The sequence below is a fragment of the Antedon bifida genome, chromosome 8 (genome assembly GCF_963402885.1).
Source record: "Antedon bifida chromosome 8, ecAntBifi1.1, whole genome shotgun sequence".
Lineage (NCBI taxonomy): Eukaryota > Metazoa > Echinodermata > Crinoidea > Comatulida > Antedonidae > Antedon > Antedon bifida.
Window position 1 is genome coordinate 14,984,438 of NC_136233.1, and position 22,145 is coordinate 15,006,582.

The 22,145-nt window shown below is 35.5% G+C and overlaps 2 protein-coding genes across 2 annotated transcripts; one reads left to right on the top strand and one right to left on the bottom strand.

Annotated features, from left to right (window-relative positions):
- Positions 1-746: 746 nt before the first annotated feature.
- LOC144851004 (uncharacterized) lies at positions 747-5,156 on the bottom strand. Its single transcript, XM_078708528.1, has 3 exons — positions 4,942-5,156; positions 870-4,659; positions 747-778 (listed from the first exon to the last, which is right to left on the bottom strand). Exons 2-3 carry the CDS (start codon positions 4,300-4,302, stop codon positions 747-749), a joined length of 3,465 nt encoding a protein of 1,154 aa, XP_078564654.1. The 5' UTR covers positions 4,303-4,659; positions 4,942-5,156.
- LOC144851005 (cubilin-like) lies at positions 4,319-21,885 on the top strand. The gene is made up of 16 exons (XM_078708529.1): positions 4,319-4,343; positions 7,705-7,951; positions 8,047-8,105; positions 8,238-8,454; positions 8,818-8,912; positions 9,274-9,468; positions 10,367-10,744; positions 10,958-11,254; positions 14,326-14,490; positions 16,081-16,782; positions 17,128-17,320; positions 17,606-17,811; positions 18,595-18,732; positions 18,958-19,140; positions 19,601-20,060; positions 20,305-21,885. The coding sequence occupies exons 1-16, from the start codon at positions 4,319-4,321 to the stop codon at positions 20,330-20,332; spliced, it is 3,588 nt and encodes a 1,195-aa protein (XP_078564655.1). The 3' UTR covers positions 20,333-21,885.
- Positions 21,886-22,145: the final 260 nt, after the last annotated feature.

Genomic DNA, 22,145 nt, shown 5'->3' on the forward strand with positions numbered 1-22,145 from the left:
ATCCCAAGTTGAACTCGTATTATCTAGGAAATGGTCGATAGGCAATTTGGGTTCTCTTCCCATCATCAAAAGGTGGGGCGTAACGCCGGTCACCGTATGTGGCGTGGTATTATAGATGAATACTACATGTCCTAGCATCTCGGGCCATCGTCTTCGCTCTGCTGGTTTCATGGCTCTCAATAAGCCGCACAAAGTCTTATTAAACCTTTCAGTTTGCCCATTCCCAGCTGGATGGTAACCTGAAGTTCTAGATTTCGTTATTTTGTACAGCTTGCACAACTCTTTTATTATGTGGCTCTCGAAGTTCTTCCCTTGGTCTGAATGAATTCGATCCGGCACTCCATAGCAAGCAAACCAATGATCTCTCAGAGCTCGTGCAACCCCTTTTGCGGACTGGTCCTTGCAAGCGGCAGTAGCAGCAAACTTAGAATAGGCATCCGTCATTACTAAGACATCTTCAAATCCTCCCATTCCTCTGTCAAGTTTTAGGAAGTCGATAGCTACTAGTTCTAAAGGTCTGAAAGCGAGGAGATGACGTAGTGGCGGTCTGATTTTAGGGGTTTGTGATTTACTCACAGCACACCGGAAACATCTCTTGATGTGGCCCTTGACATCAGTCTTGGCTCCTGGCCAATAACATCTATAGTAAAGTAATGCTAATGTTCGTGTAACTCCCTGGTGTCCCCAACGCTCATGTACCATGTCAAGTATTTCTGCCCGCATCTGTTCAGGTACAGCGTACTGCATTATTTGTCCATGGATTTTGTCTTTCCTGACTCTGTACAAAACCCCATCTTCGACCTTTAAGTTGTCCCACTCTCTGGTCCAACTCCTTACAGCTTTAGACTCTGCATTGTGCATTTTGTTGCCCTTGCTCTTGAGCTCGATTACTTCATTAAGTACAGGAGATTGTAATTGGAATTGTTGAAGCTGCTGCTTGCAATAAGACGGGAAAACTGTCGGATGTTGATTATCAATGGTGACAGCTCTCACCTCGACTCTAGATTTCAGGTCTTCTTTAGGTAGACGCCCTATGACAACACTCATGACATCCTTTGCGACTGGAACCGTTCTACTCAGAGCATCCGCACACTTATTGTCCCTCCCAGGCTTGTACTTAACGTCCAAGTCGAAATTGGCCAATTGGGCGACCCATCGATGTTCCGTAGCTCCAAGTCTTGCAGTCTCAAGGTGCACCAATGGGTTGTGATCGGTGTATACAATACAATGGTTGCCCAGCAGATAAGCACTAAACTTCTCCGTTACCGCCCACTTCAGCGCCAACAATTCTACCTTAAAGCTTGACAAATCACTGTAGTTCTTCTCAGCACCTCTCAACCCTCGACTAGCATAAGCGACTGGGTGAGGCTTGCCTGTTTCATCCGACTGCATCAAACATGCGCCCAATCCTTTGAACGAGGCATCTACTTCTAGTATAAATTCCTTCTGGAAATCTGGGTATGCCAATACCGGCGTAGAACTAAGCATGACCTTTAACCTATCAAACGCTTGCTGCTCTCCTTCCTTCCAATAAAAGTTCCCTGCTTTCGATGATGCAGTGCTTCTTGTTTTAGCAACCAGGGCATGCAGCGGAGCAGCGATGCGAGAAAAATTATGAATGAAGCGTCGATAGTATGAAGCCAGGCCAAGGAATGAGCTGACTTCTCGTCCGGTTGTCGGGGTGGGCCAGTCTTTGATCCGCTCGACTTTCTCTTCTGACACTTGCACGCCCCGATCATCCACCACATGTCCTAGATACTCAACCTTCTGCTTCAGCACATCACATTTCTTCCCTTTCAACTTCAATCCATATTTGGACAACCTAACTAGAACTTTTTCTAGACGAACTAGGTGTTCTTCAAGCGTCGAAGAGAATATGAGAATGTCATCTAGGTATAGTACTAACTCGACTAAGTTCATATCTGCAAAGATAAACACCATTACTCGCTGGAAAGTATTCGCTGCGTTGCTGAGCCCTTGCGGCATCCTTAGATATTCGTAAAGACCCCAAGGAACTCTGAAGGCTGTCTGGTCTATCGACGATTCATCCATTGTGACCTGATAGTACCCATGGGCTAAGTCGAGCGTGGTGAAATACTTAGCTCCCCCTAGAATGTCCAACACCTCGTCTATACGCGGTAGTGGGAAGGAGTCCTTGACAGTCATGGCATTCAGCTTCCGATAGTCAATACACAACCGTAGGGACCCATCTTTCTTTGTCACTATCACCACAGGGCTAGCGTAGGCACTTTTTGACGGGCGAATAATTTGTTGGTCTACCATCTCTTGAATCATCTTTTTGATTTCTGGAACTTTGTGCGGGTGTATTCGCCGAAATGGCTCTCGAATAATCTTCTCTGATGTTAGGGTAATAGAATGTGGAACAAGGTTACATTTACCAACATCAAATGAACCAGTCGAAAATGCGCTTGGATGTTTCTTGATGCACTGCATGACTTTAGTCTTTTCCTCTTCCCCCAAATGGCTCAAATTCAACCCAGGAGCTATCTCTTTACACTCTTGAATAAGTCCTTCGCTCTTCAGAACTCTGGATACACCACATCCGGGCGTTACTAATACTTCTCCAACTCGGACCTCCAAGCCATCAGCTACCTGCACTACCTCAGCTTCCTGCTTCTCATTGACTGCTGACGCTTCTCCTACCACAACATCCTTTCTCAACTTGATGGGTTGGTTTTCAGAGTTGGCCAACATCACCCCAAGAAGCCCATTCTTGATCGCCCCGCAACCTTCTACCAATTCTACACGCTGGTTTCCCTGAACTGGACTCGCCAACACATTACCCTTAAGGTTGCTAACTTGACAACAGATCCTTCTGACACCGCATGCCGGGACGGTAACATCTTCAGACAATCTCAGCTCGGCTACATCACACGGCACAGGTGTTTCAACCTTGCTGTCACTCTTCTCTAACATCAAATTTCTGACAAACCTCCAGGCGAAGTTGTCCTTTTGCGGAACATTAAGAACAGACAATTTCCTCAGGATATTACAGCCAAGTAGGATAGGATGATCTTGACTCCTCTTACTTGAACCGTCTTTGGACACTAAGAAACTCGCGTTCAGCTCGTTCTCACCATATTTCATCGGAAGCTCCACATAGCCTTGAATGTCTACAGGTTCTCCATTGACGCCAGTTATCTGTAGATACGTCACTTCAGGTGCCAAATTGCCAAGTCTTGGTTTTAGTTTAGTCTCATATACTGAAGCTGGAATCAATGACGTCATAGCCCCGGTATCCAGTATACATCCCAACTCAATGCCTGCAAGGGTTATGGTAGCAGAAGGACTGTTTGCTACAAGCTCGCTCTCATGTTCTTCTACGCTAGCGATACGGCCCATTTCAATTTCCACACCGTCTACAACTGGTTTTTGTGTGTCTGCAGTGGCTGAACTCAATTGTGGGCAATCTTTCCTAAAGTGTCCGGTCTGTTTGCAATGAAGGCATTTATATTGACCAGTGCAGTTTTCCTTGCGATGACCCTTCTCTAGGCACTTATAGCAGGTTAAAGGTCTGCGTTGTTGCCCACTGGTAACTACATCATTCTCAGCCTGACGATTTAACAGCGCCTTCACAGCCTTCAGTTCGGCTTTCAATGCCTCCATCTCACTCTGCTTCGTGTCATTGACAACCTCATGGACTTGCACTCTCTTTTTCTGACTCTCAATATTCCTAAAGAATTCTAGCGTCTCCTCTCTCATCTCTTGGAATGACTTATCTTTATATGCCATCTCAATTCTGCGCAATTCCCTTTGGACCCACGGTTCCTTCGCTCCTCTTGCAAATCTTTCCTTCAAGGCATTGTCCTTTAAGCTTTTCAATGCCGCTTTTTCAACATCAGACGTCGCTGCCTTGATCATTCTCTGGTAGATTCTCATCAGTATCCTACTGTAGTCGGCCAATGATTCTCCATCCATCTGTGATCGACTATGGAAATTACTGCTAAGTGACTGAACAGTATTAATCGGTGCGAATAGTGCTTCCAGTTTCTCTACGATTTTCGTACTATCCTTCTTAACATCATCACCATAGCATAGTATCTCATCTTTCGCCGCTCCACCTAGATGGGCTAACAGCGAGTTGGCTTTGGCTTCTCCAGTTAGATTGTAGTGGGTCGCGTAACTATTGAAGTCATCTATCCATTCTTTCAAGGAGAACTCTCCAATCTCTCTTGCACAACCCTTAAACTTAGATAGCTTAACTGGTGGTGGACTTCGCTGTGTGGTTAGGCCTTGGAGTGCCGTTGTTAACGCTTGTATCATATCACCCATCTCTGCCATATTGCTATATTACGAAATGGGAATAAAAATCTATGCACAATGTAAATATACGGTAAAACAAGTAAGTATATGCAATCAAAAAAACAAAGCATTAATGAAAAATATCTCTAAATTGGCATCCAGGGGTCTATCAGCCAAATCCATTCGTCTGCACCAACTTGACTCGTCACACTAATCTCGTCGAATTCAGATCTGTTCCAGTTGTATCCCACCGCTGCCACCAAAATTTGTCGTGAGTCGAACAAACACGTCAAAGGAATAGACCAAAGACTGGATACGTTGTTTAGACGTTTATTGGAACACAACTTCAATCTGATACAGATGTAGCAGAACGAAAAGATAAAAGTACAAACACCCCTGAAACACAAAGTAAACAGAGAATAATCAATACGTGCATCATTACACATACCACTGATACCCCCAAATAAAAGGTTAACTTGATCTCTCATAGATCTCTTCTAATACCCATTAACAATCCGTTAAACATAGCTTAACACAAATTATCAACACATATATAATCCATAGGCGTAAACGCATGTATTTTCATAGCAATTATCTCATATAAAACTCAAGCATCTTAAATACTGTTTTAACTATTAATACAAGATCGATAACATAATTAAGCAACAAAAATCGAACCTGCAATGCCCTCATACAAGTAGCCAAACAATCAAGAGTCAGCTCCACTCTGGTACACAGTCGTCTTTGTTCTTATCAATGCTCGAGTTACATCAAGTTACACGCTCATAAAATAGTAAATAATCAAGGTTCTCATCTGTCTCTGCCAGACACGTCTTGTCTCTCTCAAGGCAGGGTCTCCATCTCCCGCTCCATGAGAGGAACGCGCTAGCCTAATTACTATGACACTAGTCAAATAAACATCCGCGGAAGAAACTGTAAAACATACTAGGCATAACGTAAAAATAAAATATCCCTCCCTCAGCAAAGTAGGTCTGGACAATCAAATGAATCCAGTCTCCGACAATAATATACGTAGATATACTAATAATTGGATACGGATTGTATCCCTTGTGCGAATAGAAATATCGCACCCCGGTAAATGCGGCCCTTTGACCAAGGCACTGCCTATTGGGCCTAACGATTGATTTAGAAGCTTTGACTTTTGACATAAAATGTTTACCAAAATTGACAAAAACTATCAAAGGCCGCTAATTGTGTCGTATGGCATTACATGAATACATATTCTACTGACCTTAGTTAACAATCATTATGAATTAATAGAAAATGGAAATTACACTCAAGTGACGATAAAAATAGATATCAATTTCAATTTGTTGGCCATTGGGACAATTCGACCATTACACTAATGAGAGCCAAGACATTTTGCTGAATTCAAAGCGACTAATAACTTATCAAATCAAGTATAATGATAATTATAACAGCTTAATTTAAAATAAGTAAATTAGGTATGGATTGCGATCTTTTCTCTATATTGGTGACGTTATGTGTTCACGCTCATCGCTATGTAAATACGGTATATTTCACATCATGCTCTTATTGTACATTAATGCTCATATTTTATATTTTTCAATGGCTGTCCGAACAGGTCTAGTTCAACACACACTCAGATTCAAACGTGTTTATTGATTGTAATCTATTTCAGTTCTGCTTATTTAATCGCTTATTATATAACCATGTGTTTCAAATTGATCAATAAATTTCAGTATATCACCGGGCGGTTTAGAATTAATGTTCTTTCCCTAATGTGTTTATATATATAAAAGTATCTCTTCGGAGATCCCGCTTCGTGAATGAATAAAAATACTGATTTGATGAGGGCGTATCAATTTGATCGATCTCTGGTGCGCGTGCGTACAATTGAGGGAATGTGCTGTTCCGCCGTACCACGCCGAGAATGTTAAAGAGTCCCTATCCAATCGAGTTTGAACAATACCATAAAAAGTGGTCTAATGGTTAGGACAGCTACATATCAAGCAGACGGTCCGAGTTCGAGTCTCGGTTGGGGCGACTTTTTCTCATTCTCACAGATTTCCTCATCCTCATCGTTTCAAATTAATTAATTAAATTTCGGTATATCACTGGGCGGTTTAGAATTAATGTTCTTTGCCTAATGTGTTTATATATATATATATATTCATTTTAGAGTTTTAGTTTTGTATTCGCAATTGGAAATCTACCACAATGGTATATATCCATGACGACCATACTCTCATTAGTCTATATTGAATGCGAAAATGTGTTCAAAAAGTCATTGTCGCATATCCTGCTTATGGGCAGTGTGTACATACGAATGATGTCTATCTAAAACCAAGAAAGAGTGAAACTATAATATGCACTATAATGCATTGTTGCCTCACACAGTGTAATACCATTGCTTAGTCTTTGTTTATGATTGTATTCTACAATGTAATTTAACCTTAAATTGGTTCCTCGATGATAACGTGATGAGAAGTAAAAAGAAAATGTAATTAAATTGAATGTGACTTACAGTATAGACAATATCGCAAAGTCATTCTCAACTTAAAACTATCCTATTTTAGTATATACATTGTGTGAAAGATATAAGTCTATGGACTTTCTCTCTACGTCTCTTTACGTATTCATAGCAACAAGCATTGGCGAATTTATTCGCCTAGAATCGAAAGCATTGCTTTATGCGCATGCGTATTTCCAACCTATTTCTTTTGTTGGGAAATTACATAATGTCTATGATTTTCTATTTCACCTTCGCAGATTTTATTAACCGTTGAAGTAAGATCTCATAAAAAGAATAAACAAATTTGTAAACTATAATATTCCGGGGTTTTTTTTCAATATTGATTTCATTTAGAATGTTTATATAGTCGATATTATTGTTCGTCTTTATCACCAGGCCATGATAGTTTAATACCGATGAAATCAACCTCATAAACATTTGTTCTTTTTTTGTAACCATGTTAAAAGGCCAACTAAGACAAGTTTACTTCTAGGTTGGTCCTAATTTTATGCTCTGTATTATTTGTATGGCATTTGATGAAATAAATGTATGTATCATAGGATTTTAAAAATGTTTTATTTATTTCAGCGAAATGTTATATTTATTTCAAATCGTAAAATATTTTAATCTGTACATAATCAGTTTTATCGTTGAAAAGGCTTTCTTTTTTTTTATTATTTATAAGTTTATTATTATTATTGTTAATGTTATAATATTGTAATTGTTGTATGTTTAAGGGTTCCCACTCTGCAGTGATTTAGTTCACTTTTGGTTTTCCCTGTCTCATCTGTTATTTTATTTTCTTATCTCCTTGTTTTAGACGAATAGGGCCCTAAATAAAATGTTTTGGAGCAATTGAATATCATACTATTTCCAAAAGAAGAGGAAACGCCCATTTTGTTTCATCAATGATATTCAGACAATTTTTGTTGTTTTTTTTCTAGTAACTTTTCAAGTATTAAATGCTGCTATTAAATTAAGAAGTTTTGTATTAGTATCAACGGATGAAGACAGACGTTTATATTTTGGTGACTTTTCTCATCCTCTTCCGTACGACGTTTTTAATGTAAATGGCTGTGGAAAACAAAGTACTATAAGCGGTCTTTTGACTACAATCCCGGTAATAAGATGGTCGGTACCCACAAAATCACATGACACATCACATGAAACACCTCGATGTGTTCTATTAAGGTAATGTGTGTATATATTGTATATTTTTTTAGATATGATATACAAAGAAAATGCATGTTGATTATGGAATATTTTGTTTATTTCTTTAATTTCAGAGCTAAGATAGAGACAAATATTTCATCATATATACTTTCAAAAAGAATTTGCCAACACGGTAAGTTTAGTGTTCCTTAACACTCGATTGGTTCTTTTACATTTTGAAACAGTTTTTTTGCATTATACCGTATTAATAAATCTGACTCTCGGAGTTAGTATTATGCCTAACATAATTTCGTTTAACTTCCAGAAATATATAAACATCGGTTCAGACGAGATGTTGAAAACGTTCCATCTGAAACATGTTTAAGTGGATGGCATAGATTTGGTTCCCGCTGCTACAGTATCTTTCACAAACGGCAAGATTTTCCAACAGCGTCTGACACTTGTACATCTTTTAACGGTAGCTTAGCTATTGTGACATACCAGAACGAAAGCTCATTTATAAACGAGCTTATACAAATGAAGTGAGTTTATTTTTCATTTCCAGTGTCATTTTTAAAGTAGAAACAATACCAAAAACAGAAACGTTTTAATTAGAAAACGTTTTAAAAGAATGTGCGCCTGCTTTCAACTTTAATTAATTGGAATCAGACAATTGACTGATATTAATCTCAAATATTAGTTGCTAATCTAAAACATGATTATCATGGAGTACTGTAATCCTACTTAATCCGACATATTAATAATACTTAATTGTTAATATTAATTTACTGATGTATCCATCCATAGATATGATAACATAATTATAAATTGCAAAAAAAGAAAGAAACAAGAACATTAATATAAACCAAATTGTTAGTGTTGAACATTTTTTGTTTAATATTCAGTTCAAGTTTAGACGATACTTATTGGATAGGAGCAAGTGATGTTCTGTACGAGTCGGATTTTATATGGACAGACGGTACCGAAACTACATTTGAAGGTATATAATCCGAAATGAATGCTTGGTGATAAGTATAAGAATGATCCAAAAGAATGTTAATATTTTTTAACATATTATTAATTATTTAATAGAAAGTAACAAGCAAAAACATAGAAAAGTTAACGAGTAATGAATGCTTGATCACAATGACCATATTCACCTTCATCACCTAAGGCTCTGTCTACACTATCAAACTAGATTGACAAAAATTGTGATGTGCCCAAATATGGTAGTGATATGCTTAAATAATGGTAGTGATATGACATCATGTCCATATAGTTTGATAGTGTAGACAGAGCTTAATATGCGGTGATATTTTTAGAGAAATTAGACATTTTCTTTTGATATTGTTGATCGTTAGACTGGTTTGAAGGATGGCCTGAGCATAGATATTTTGGAAGACAACCGAATGACGACGGGTACAGCGACCAAGATTGCGTGGAACTTCGCAGACAGTTTGCCATGCCAATGAAAGGTTACAGTTTTGCTAGTAGATGGCAGTGGAACGATATTGCCTGTTCGACTTTAAATGGATTTGTCTGTCAAGTACCCTGGGGTATGTGCCTTTGCAATTTAAACTGTATTTAGTTAAACCGAACTATAATATTCTCGATAAAGTAAGTCTACTGTCATGCTTTATTCAAAACGACCTATAATAACTAGTTTCAACGCAATATGAATAGTGGTATCTTATTACGTTATTGGACATTTCTTATTTATAAAGTAAAATTGAAACGCTGTTATTGTCAAAGCCATTTACCTATTTTCTATTCGTAACCTACATTTATTGATTTTTTTTATTAGCAATAACGAATATGATATTTTATGTCTATTATTGTTTGTGATTTTATGTTATAATACTATTTTTATTGTGGTTTATTTTAACTGCATAATTATAATAATATTTTGAACGAAAAATCGAAGACAGTGAAAAAGAATTAATGCTAATATTTATAAATATATTTTTTATTTGAAAGTTTTAATATTGTTTTTGACAATTATTATGCTACGTATATTATTTTTGAAAATAACCTAAGCAAATATTTGTGCATACATAACACACAATTATTTCATATGCTCATTCGTTAAGATGAAAATATGTTTAATGAATAAAACTTCAATTTTTAGTGAAGAACTGCTTAACTTTGGCTTAATAAAAAAAAAAAGTGTTTTCTTTGATCAGCACGTGCACATTATGCAGGCTTTATTTAAATAAATTATTATTTCATATGCTTATTCGTTAAGATAAGTTCCGATAAATAATAGTTAAGAACTGCTTAACTTTGGCTTAAGCAAAAAGATTGGTTTTCTTTGTTGAGCAGCACATGCATATTATGCAGGCTTTATTTAAATAAAATTATTTCCAGGTGTTGCTCTCACTTCCGAAAATTTATTATAAATGCATCGAACGTTAACGTTTTGAGAATGTATTAAATGTATCTTTCTAATTACAGGTAGTGTTGAAACACAAGAATCGGATCTAACGTTTTGTAACATAACAGTAACCGGTTCATCCGGGTTTGTAACAAGTCCTAACTACCCACAACCACACCCAAATGACGTCACCTGCTCAACAAAAATCATCGTCCTTCCTGGACACCGAGTGCTCCTGGAATTTCAACATTTTATTCTGGAAAATCAAAGAAATTGTTTATATGATTTTGTGCAAATAAGTGATAATACAAATAACAGTAAAGTGTATTGTGGCAATTACACGGGGAAAGAAAAATTATTAACTTTCGTTTCGGAGACAAATTTTGTTGATATTAGATTCGTTTCAGACGAATGGGTGAATTTTAGTGGATTCAACGTTAGTTATTCATCACAAGAAGGTAAGTAGAATAATATCTTATTTTATTCCATTCTGCACCTAGATCAATCAAACAGCGTAATATGCCAATAAATACTCACTCAAATGCTATATTAATGGTTTCATTATTATTGTTTCTAATTGATTACTACACAGTAAACCCTCCACTTAATAGAGGCTTCCCCTGAATAGTTGTGTCGAAACAAATATTAGTTGATATTTTGGTTAATTTTAGTTACCTACAAGTGTGACGACCCTGAATGGATTCCAATACAGGGGAAATGTGTAAAAATTGTGGACACTCCTCAATTAGACTGGGAAGCAGCCGCGCTGGCGTGCTATAACATTGGACATAAGGGTACCCTAGCATCTATTGAAAACCGGGAACTACAGGAATTCCTCCAAGACAAACTTGCACAAGACACACAACTAACAACAACTACGCACTATTGGTTATCTGGTACGGATCGTGAAAATGAAGGTGTATGGAAATGGAAACTAGGGGACCATTCCACTGACGTAACATACACAAGTAGGTATACTTATTGTAAATACAAGTTCTTGTCACTAACGGCTAAAATCGATGGACCAATTCACAGCTAAAATCATTGTAAACAAACTTTTCTTTGTAGGCCTATACGCTCAGTTACCCGAACCCCCTCATTACTGATCACTATGAGCATCAAACACAACCTCTTTGCTCCTAAAGCTTATATAATAATTACTTATTAGACTCCTTTCTTAGTCGTTCAAGATATTCTGTTTATTCACTAATTTATTCTTCTTTTTATTTAATATTATAATATCAATGTTAAAACATACACACATCTTGCTTCAATAAAACACTCCGGTTGGTAACGTGGCAATATATATGCATATTATATTTAGTTAACTGTCCTAAATGAAAACATACGTATTGTGAGATTTCTATAGGTAATTAGTAAGTGATCAATAAGCAAAGAATATACAGTATATCAGATATTTTAAAATCCAAGGATACATTGCTGAAAAACGATCATTTTTAGGGTATTAATGGATCTCAATATGGAAACACATGAAATAAGCAAAAAGATCAAACCAATAAAGTAAAATAGCCAGAAAAAAAGTGTCGAGCTTTTCGGATAACACTAATCCTTCGTCAAGGCAAATGAGAGCCAATAAGAAGGCAGACGGAAGCTGCCTGAATGGATTATATAGAATAAAACTAAAATAGTGGCTAGAGAGAATAATAAAAAGACAATACTTGGATATTAACAATTTATATTTTGATGTATATTCTTTGATACAAGGCCAGTCTTTATTATACGAATGATGCTGACAATATAGATGTGCACATAGATCATTTTACTGAACATCGGTTATGGAAATTAGTAACAAATTTCATTGAATGATAAACTACTCAGTCCATTGATTTCCACATATACGAGCATCGTAAAGATACTAAATTATTGTTGGGCTTTGTATGATCAGTATGAAATAAGTAGTACCAAGGCAATCTAACGACAGAATTTTGAGCTCTGGAGATAATTGGTTTATCTGTGGCTGCGACACGATCAGTTCCACGCACGATCGTGCGCCGCGGAGAATGTGCATACAGTACCGTTGTTATTTGTCGCAGCCAGACATAAGATCAAAGGACTGTTACGAGTTCCTATCTTAGTATCTTGGCAAGGCGAGCTCAGTGTCCTGTTGTTCACGATGTTTGTGGTATATTATAAATAGTAAATTATTCCCCATAAAGTTTAGTATATTTCATTTATCTATCGACTGCCGACATTCTATCCCTCAAATGCACTTTGCATCGTTATAGAGCTTTCGATTTTCGACGACCGAGGACCTATAGTAAGTACACAATTAAATACGTCATTTCAATTCACTCTGCTTTTGTTATGATGTTGGGACGTGTTTGCCCGTTGCCCATCATGTGTTGGTACATTTCGGCCCATGCAATGGCATACCCCACAATGCATAGAATAGGTTGTTTTTTGTTTGTTTTATTTTTCACTCAGCAAATGTGGAAATTGCTTGCAAAATTCCAGATCAAAAAAAGCTCTATCCCATTAGAAACATTTCATCTACAAATTATTTTTGCTTCTCCAGCCTTGTAATATCATTAATTTGTTAATGGCATGTCTTACCCATACTCCTTCACACACATCAAGCATAATACCGACATTTGCGGTCCATAATAAAACATAATGCTTCCCACGATACAATTATTGAATATGCATGTGGTATTAGTATCTACAGTAAAGTGGTTTCATTTAAAATCACCACCCGCGTTATTTACAGTGAAACCCAGTGGCTCATTACCGTATAGCATTACTTAAATGTATTGCTGCTTGGTACATAACCATTATTGGAGTACACTTGCACGCGCAATGCGTACCAAATGTATATATCGTTTTTACAACGCACTATGGTGCACTTTTAGGTTCAAGTACTACACAGGCGATACAATAGTACAATATCTAACAAATTCATCAATATTTTGATAGAAATATAAATTCCCAGCTGTTTTTAACGAAGTTATTGAAATTGAAAAGTGTCAATTGCGTCACAAGTGACGTAGGTGCTTATTTTAAAAACTAAATATTAAATCGTTTCTCAATAATATTTTGAAAATGTAAGACAAGAGTGAAAGAACGAATCGTTAATCTTCCTGCGGTATCACGTCACATGGAGTAGACGCGCACGCACAATCCGTGCAATTATGGATTGTCAAGAAATGACAAATTTGTCAATGGTCATGAGATTACGCGATATATGGCTATATATAGCAATATTATCACATAAAGAACGAATATAAAAAATCCACATTTGAGGCATTCAGTTGTTTTTTTGTGATTAAAAATGATCGACTTTTATGCCATCTCGATGTGGACACATGTCACGCGTTATTCTTCGTAGTCGTGTCGAAATATCTTAACATCACTTTCTTCGGTTAAAAGCCATAGTTTCTTCACATAAATTAAAAACATTTTCATATTTAGCTCTTTTAATGGATTATGATAATATTAATTAACCTTCGAGATTGTTCACTCTATTATTATCGGATTGGTTCCAAGGTTGTAATGATTTCAGTATCTATAACCAAGTAACTTTAGCAATCTAATTACAGTGTTTAAAATAGGCGCCTCAGCCTCCTATGATTTATATTATGGAATAACTATTTTTAAACATTCTTAAAAGGTTATATTAAATACAAGTTTGGGTTGAACATAATTATTACAGTCAATTTGGACAAACATTTTTTTTCCACGAAGCATGATGGACTTTTAGAATGATCTTGTTGATGGAGATGTTGTCAGACAAGAGGAAGAGGAGGGGAGACAAAAAGGTTACATTTTCCGCACTTATTGCGGCGCTGCACGAGCATTTCCACAGACGCCACTTTAAATGAAAAACTAGCTTTTTCTTCAATTGCGTTGTTTCAACAAGAAGGAGTTGAAGGACAGCGTGGGTTTCTCCAATGTCAGGGTTACTGATCGATAGCTCGTCTTTGTGTAGCTGACTTAATCGAGCGCCCCTAGATAACACTGTAATTATCTATAGAGGTCTAATGGAAAAGAATATAAATGTCTCTATTGTTGTTTTGTTTAGATTGGTTCCAGGGTTCTAGTGATTCACGTGCTCAACCTAGCAACGTCATCAATGAAGATTGTATGATAATGACAACTTCTTTAGTCAACAACAGCTTTGAATCATATTGGGCTGATGAGCTTTGTAGAGTGGAAGCCGGCTATATTTGTCAACAGAATGCTGCAGGTAGGATTTTATAACCACCTGATTCTAATGTGGTCTAGAGAAACTAAAGTGCGGGGGCTGTTTCAGCCGCAGTCTCATCTATAATCATTTTGTGTAGGCCTAACCTACTAATATGTGCTATCGTAACACGTACACGTCGAGTATGGTAACCAGTTTTCTCAAAACAAACTTAGCCGTGCAAACACGAGTTAACCTGTCCATCTTAAGTTATGGCTACAATGTCAGCAACATAATATAACGGCGTTGTTTTTTAAATGACGCAAATACACTTAAATTTAGAAATTAATAATCCATTAACGATACTATATTAATAATGGATAAGACTTAAGTATTTTAGTGTTACATAAAGCCAAGGAAATCCACAGTAATTTATTTAAGAAAAAACGAATTACTGGGAATAATCTATCTACCAGACGAAAAAGTAACAAATATATTCAGTACATTAGATTGATTAGAGTAATTATAAAATGTCTGTCTCCATATTATTTTAATGTCTATCTTTGGTTGCTTTTTGTGACGATTAAGCAAAGGAAAAATTAGTAATTTTCTCTATAGCAACTTATGATGAATGAATTAAAATTGTTATGAAGAGTGATTGTGATAATGTTGTGCTTGAGGAATGCAGATGATGTAAATGATTGATGAAAGAGAAAAACTTTTTTTCTCTGGATATCTGATCCTATTCAAGGCTCTTACTCGACTCTTCCATCGATGCTTTATAGAAATGAAAAGTTATTTTTGCTGGAATCATTCGTAGAAAATTCTATTTTTAGTGACAACCACGAACAATTTTTTTTTCAATTATTGACGAAGTCAATTACGTATGACTAACCTCATACTTTCCTCATTTGGTAGACGGACACCATGCATCTATTTACTCCAATCTATTTTATATAATATGATGGACATAACATATAGCTTGCTGACGCCGTTATAATGGATTGTCTTCGCAGCTTCGCGGCTACAATATCAATAATTCGTGTTCGCATAATGGCGATATTAATTTCAGTAATTCATCCATAATTGTGTGTTTGATCGATTTCTCAACAGAAGACAATTATAATTAGCTATGTTAGTTGTTGTTAAAAACAAACATAATTTATTGTCCAGAAACCGACCTAGTTTTCCCAGTTTTTGCTGAATTCCCTGATTTTATGTTGCCAAAAGAAACCAGTTCTGTATATTAAATATTATTAAAATATTAGAATCTTGAAGACTTTGTTTGATAAGCGAGAATTGTTTACTTTTAAATATGATAAGATAGAAAGTCATTTTAGTAATTAGTCGAAACTCAGTTTTATATCGGACATGGTACAATATGTTCACCCGATTCTGTATCTGTCATTAGACAGAGTGTAGCAGACTATTGCAAGTCTACTAGTTACAGTCAGACATGTATTTAGTATACTTGCCAACAGTCTGTTACACACTCTGTAATAGTGACAGCTTCAGAATCGGGTGAAATTTCGGCACGACGTCCACACAATTTTCCAAAATTGACGCACCATAAAAACTTAGCACCAATCCACAACTTGATTTTCGATATACTTTTAATGAAAAATAAAATATATATGTATGTTTTATTTTCAGAAATAGAGGAAAAATTATCGTATCCAACTGACATTTTTATAGAAGATGAATACGGAGTATTAACGAGTCCGGATTTTCCAGAAAACTATTTGAATAACATGAATATTACATGGATTTTTGTGACGGAACCTGGCAATCAAATCGTACTTTTATTTGATACATTTGATATTGAGAAGCAGTCGGAGTGTTTATACGATTATATTTTACTAAGTGACTCTGTTGAGAAAACAAAGCATTGTGGTAACAAGGCTGCAAATACTTATCGATACAATTCTAAAGACAATATTTTGAATATAACTTTTTATTCGGATTATTCCATTTCTTTAAGGGGGTTTTCACTTTCCTATCAAATTGTTCCCGTGTGTCAAGACACACTTTATACATCCGAAGACGGCTCATTTCGAAGTCCACAAACCTTTGGAAACTATCTCAACAATGTTGATTGCTGGGTAAATATTAGCGTACCTTTAGACAAACGCGTGGTGCTAGAATTTGATGCATTTGATTTAAATTTTGATACAAACTGTCAGAATGATTTTATAGAAATATTTTTATCTTCCGAATATTCTGATCGAATTTGTGGAAATAGGACTAGTGAACTGTGGAAATTAAATTATGTATCCTATGCAAATGACATGTTAATCAGATTTCGGACTGACCAATCGGAAACTTCTAAAGGATTCCGTGCAAGATATTCATCAGGTAAGTCTACAGTTAAAAGTCTCTGTAAGACAAAACTACTAAAATATAGTAAATAATAAGACAGTACAATCCTCTTGGGAAACACCTATTCAAAGGACATCTTATTTAGGGGACGCTTTCCCGTTAAACAAAATGGTCATAATATGCTTTGATAATACAACATCTATTTATATTTTAATTCGAAAATATCAGCAGTGATAGTTGATACTATACCAAACCTGTTCCATAAGTTACAGCTAGTAAATAGTATGTGCATAACAAATTTCTGTTTGGTACTTACTTTGGTTACAGATGAAAACAATCCTACTGTTCACATTCTTAAATTTATTTTATTTTTCTCAACAGTTAGTGTATCTGGCCAGGTAATTTATTATGCAGAGGTGGCACCGAATGTGACTAATATAACCAGCCTGGACTATCCAAACCCCTTTCCTTCTCTAACATTCCAAGAGACGTCGTTATTAGCACCAACTGGATTCCACGCTACTCTCAACTTTACGGAAATTGATTTCGGTAGAGGCGCAACAAGTACCAGTGGGTAAGTAAACCTGTCCATGTCTCTCCCAATGAATATAGCACTCGAACCTTTATTGAAGATTATAGGCCTACGGATTATCAGGTTTGGTTTTTTCCAAACAATTATTTTGAATGACGTAAAAGGCAATCTCTGTAAATGATACTAATTATATCACGCCTGGTAATTTATCCCCACCTTCACCACTAACATATAATAGAGGTACCGTAATAATTTGCCTTTACGATTAATATGTTTGGTTTACCAGTATGTAAATGTAAAGTTTTTGCTTTCATTTAACTTGTAAAGGTGTTCAACGGACGTTGTTTCAATCATTGACTTTGAACAATATGGCCAAGAGAGAGTTTTAGCAACTATATGCGATGGCCTTATTACAAATTTGAAAAACTTCAGTTTTACGTCAACGTATCATAAACTTGCAGTACGGGTATTATCCGGAAGTGTAAATGAACCACTCAATGCTGGTGTCAAAGCATCTTTCAGGATCATCAAATGTAAGTACTTTACTTTACTGTCATCTGTTTACTTATCAAAATATGGAAACAATCAATGTCGGATGCTGTTACATTGCGGAAGTCGGGGTTAAAGAATCACACAATTTCCCGGTGATTACTTTTTCTGCTTTGGACTCGGCACTTGCTTCTTTTATGGTTTTTTGTTTCTTTTTGTTTTGTTTTTTGTTTTTTTTGCTGAAAGGAATACATTTAGTGTTTCGTTTGCCTATACTTACGTGATACTTGATAGCTTGATCCTTTATTCCCGGGGAAGGGTCCTCAGTCTTCTTATGCCACTGATGATGCAGAGACAACTTCAGGCTTTAGTAAATTCCAATTTAACTGTTTGATATTTTCTGAGACTAATTCTACTCATGCATGACGTCACTAATGCTACATATTTAAAATCATTTACTTAAAGTTTTAATCTACTAATTTAAACAGAATAATGTTCCGGTAGGTAGGGTGCGGTGTTCAACAAAACCAGGATTGTAAAATATTATAAAATAATATGGGAAAAAAATGAATGGTAGAAACATTAAATGTTGTTTTGATGCCTATATAGAACTAGTCGAGATCTGCAAAGATTCAATACACTCTCATATATTAAAGATACATAATCATTAAGCATTGTTTAATTGGGTGATAGAGTTTATAGTATTGTAAATAGGCCAAGTATTAACAACAAAAATCGTATTACTAAGAAAAGGTTGATATTAATACTATACTGTACTAAGAAGTAATGCTACTGTACAACCAGTAATGAATGATTGTTTTCCTTAGCCAACGAAGTATGGGATCCAGGAATTTTGGACCCTATGGTCGTGAAAACAGCATGCGATGCAAGCCCATGCAAAAATGGAGCCGAATGTATTGTTGATAAATCCAGCTACGTTTGCATTTGCACTGAAGATTTTACAGGTAAATATAAATGATATATTACACCTTTCTCCAACAAGATCACTCAAAGAAGACTTCAAAATGTCATATTTATCAAGCCTATTTAATGAAAATAGAAACTGTTGGATTGTCGATACTTAAATTCAACCAATACCCACAGATTCTTAAATAATAGGTACTGTTTACTCACACAACCTGAGCCATGTACAAGAAAATGATAATGTTTAATATATACTTTTATTATAGGAATTCAATGCACAGAGCAGAAGATTTCCTACATCTTAACAGAGCCACTATGGTCCGGAACACTGGCAATTATTGGTCTACTGTTTTTAATGTTAATCGCATTTAGGTTGAAAAAACGATGCAACAGGATTTGCAACTGTGGCATAGAGAAAGAGGTGGAATCTCCATTCAAAAATTATGAAGGTGGAATATATTTACATTTTATATTATTCTAAAAACAAATATTAATGTGTAATGTAACTACTTTTGAATTTATTATTTTAAGAATAAAAAACAGTATAATTGCGATGGCGATAGTTACTCTTCGCTAACGTAATATATGCAATTTCGACGTGTTCCTATCGTTCATTGTGATTCAAGTGAATCTGTATAGCATAGGCCTATATTCCACTAGACGAATATTCGCGCGAATCGAACCATCCTGAATTGGTTTCATTAAGGTATGTGAAATAATAAATAATACGCATGCGCCCTAGTTTTCCAGGCTAAAAACAGACCATCGTGTTTGTAAAGTTAAATAATAACATGAAAATCTGCGATCGTTAATAATGTCGACCCAACGGAGATAGTTGTGATATATAATGTAGTTAATGATTTAATAATGTAAACTATTATTATTTATTTTGTTCTTATTTATCAATAGATAATGAACCGTCCGCTATATTTGCTAAATACGCCGCCGATAATGACCCAACAGCCGATGCCTTTAGTTCTTTAATACAAAGACTCAAAGCTGGTGCTACGGCCCAGGCAAAATCGGATTCGTCGGAAATCGTAAAGAAACCAGCATCACCACCTGTTACCACAGAATCAGCGCCTGTTACCAAAGTGCAACAACAAGTACCAAACGGCCTAGTACTACCTGTACCGAACGGGAAATTAATAGAAACCACCTCACAGAGACCAAACGGATCGGTTACAAGTAACGGAGGTGTAGTGGGTGGGCCATGGACAACGAAGACAAGTGGCTTATTGAAAGTTACGGCAGACATAAATATTCCATTCAGAGCTGCAACAAATAATTCAAGTAGGAAAGCAAAGATTAACCTGGCCACACTAAAGAAGAAACCCAGTTTCTCAAGTATTATTGTTAAAGATGAAATGTAAGTTACAGTGTTGATGTCTTTACAGAAACTTATGTCAACTTTTTTTGTTTACCCCTAAATACTAATTAATATACATGAGTCAAATATGACACCTATTAAATATAAACATTTGTGAAGTATTTAACCTGTTTAATAACAGTCCTCCCTCCTAGACTCCAGCATTATTGTTATCAATATAACGTGTATTAAGTGTAGGCCTACTCATTTGATTCTTGAATCTGATTGATTTTGATTTTCACAGGGACATTATACAAGAAGACGCTTTATAGGAGTGAAGAAGTAAGTGATCTCTGTAATTTCCTACCATATACCGTGAATCTGTGTGTTTCAACTGAAATAACTAAACAGGCAATTCGATGTCAGAAAGTGGAATGTAACTGATTCTGTTTAATGGTGTACACCAAGGAAGAGTTCACTCTTCCCTGGTGTGAACGGCATAAGACTTCAATAATGATTGAATATATCATCTTTATAAATAAAATGTGTTGACCAAAATACAGCCATTAGTATGCTGATTGTTACTGACATTCTCCGGGCTAACTGAATGATTCAGTCCGGCAGGTCTTACTTTAGGCCAACTGGTTATATCAAACTATTGACATGCATAGGCCTACAACTAGATTAATTTATGATTCAAACAGTGGCGCGCGTAACAGGCCATATGGCCTAAACAACCCGATGAAAATACAGCCACTAATTCAAAATAATGTCTAAATAAACGTGCATAACACATACATTTAGACCAAATAAGTCATATTTATGTATAACAGTGCAAGTTTAAACAAAAATAGATATTTCATAATCACGATAAATCATTATAAGAGATATGTTTATATGATTGAAAATTGTTTGTCAAAATAGAATTTTAAAATAAGATATGTTTATACTCAGCTCATTTAGGCATTAATATCCAAAATGACTTGGAGATAAAACCCACAAAAACTACAAATGTAATTTTACATACCTTGTGTAATAAGATATATTTTTGCTAAAAATGTATAAGCACTTTGTATTTTAATATTTTATAGAAATTTGGAATTTTATTTATCTGGTATTACAGTATATTGTTATTATCCCCTTGCTATTTTACCAATGCCCCTTTTATTGCCTGTGCGTGTGTACAGAGTTTTTGCTAGGCGGTGCGAAAGTTACTATTGTGTGTCAAATTGTGTACATTCTACTGTTCTCAATGTTTCTACTATATAATTGTTTTTGATTTTATTACAAATTGCAAGTGAAGTTCTGCAAACAGATTTCGAAAAAGTGTAGCTACAAAAATACATGTATATCTCCATATTTGGAAATACAAAACATTCTTCACACAATAATTAAATAATAATTGTAATAAATGATAAATATGAATAATGTTAAAATAAAGACTAATAAAATGTGTGTTGGAATTACGCTACGCATTGCATACATTAATAAATAGTTTGAGCATATACCTTAACTTTTAAATGCAAATGACAGTATTGTATACAATTTTACTGTTACATTTCAAAATCATATAATTTACTAAGATGAACATTATGTAATCACCCAATTATCCGATAAAGTACCTAGGCCTGTACGATTTTTAAAAATAACACCTAAACCTAACAGCTATAGGCCTACAGTAGGAACAATTAGACGATTAATTTACACCTTTCTCAATATTCATTTTCAAACCTGTTTTGATAAATTTGTAAATACAATTTTTATTTTAAGGGTTTCATTTCTGAGCGCCTTGCTTTTCATATGCAAATGTTAATATCTTTTGTAAAGATTCTATGCACTTTTCGTACAATGATTTAGCACTTTCAATAAAACCTCCATTAATGCATACAGTGTATTCTGTTTTCTGAAAATTATTTTCTTTATAAAATAAGTGCAAGAAAATCAAATCTAAAGCCCTGCCTACACTATCAAACTTATTTGACAAAAAAGCGCGATGTGCCCAAATTAATAGTAATATGCCCAAATATGGTAGTGATATGACATCATCATGCCCATCATTTTGTTTTCATAAAGTTTGATAGTGTAGACTGAGCTTTAGAAGCAAATAGATATTGCACGACGTTAAGTTTATTGATTTTGCCAAAG

Excerpts from the sequence above, each read along its gene's own strand:
- LOC144851005 (XM_078708529.1), top strand. The coding sequence starts at position 4,319 with ATGGGAATAAAAATCTATGCACAAT. Across the intron at positions 7,952-8,046 it reads CCTCGATGTGTTCTATTAAG|AGCTAAGATAGAGACAAATA; the intron begins GTAATGTGTGTA and ends CTTTAATTTCAG. Across the intron at positions 11,255-14,325 it reads CACTGACGTAACATACACAA|ATTGGTTCCAGGGTTCTAGT; the intron begins GTAGGTATACTT and ends TGTTTTGTTTAG.
- LOC144851004 (XM_078708528.1), bottom strand. The coding sequence starts at position 4,302 with ATGGCAGAGATGGGTGATATGATACAAGCGTTAACAACGGCACTCCAA. Across the intron at positions 779-869 it reads AATCGAGCTCAAGAGCAAGG|AGTCAGGAAAGACAAAATCC; the intron begins GCAACAAAATGC and ends GGTTTTGTACAG.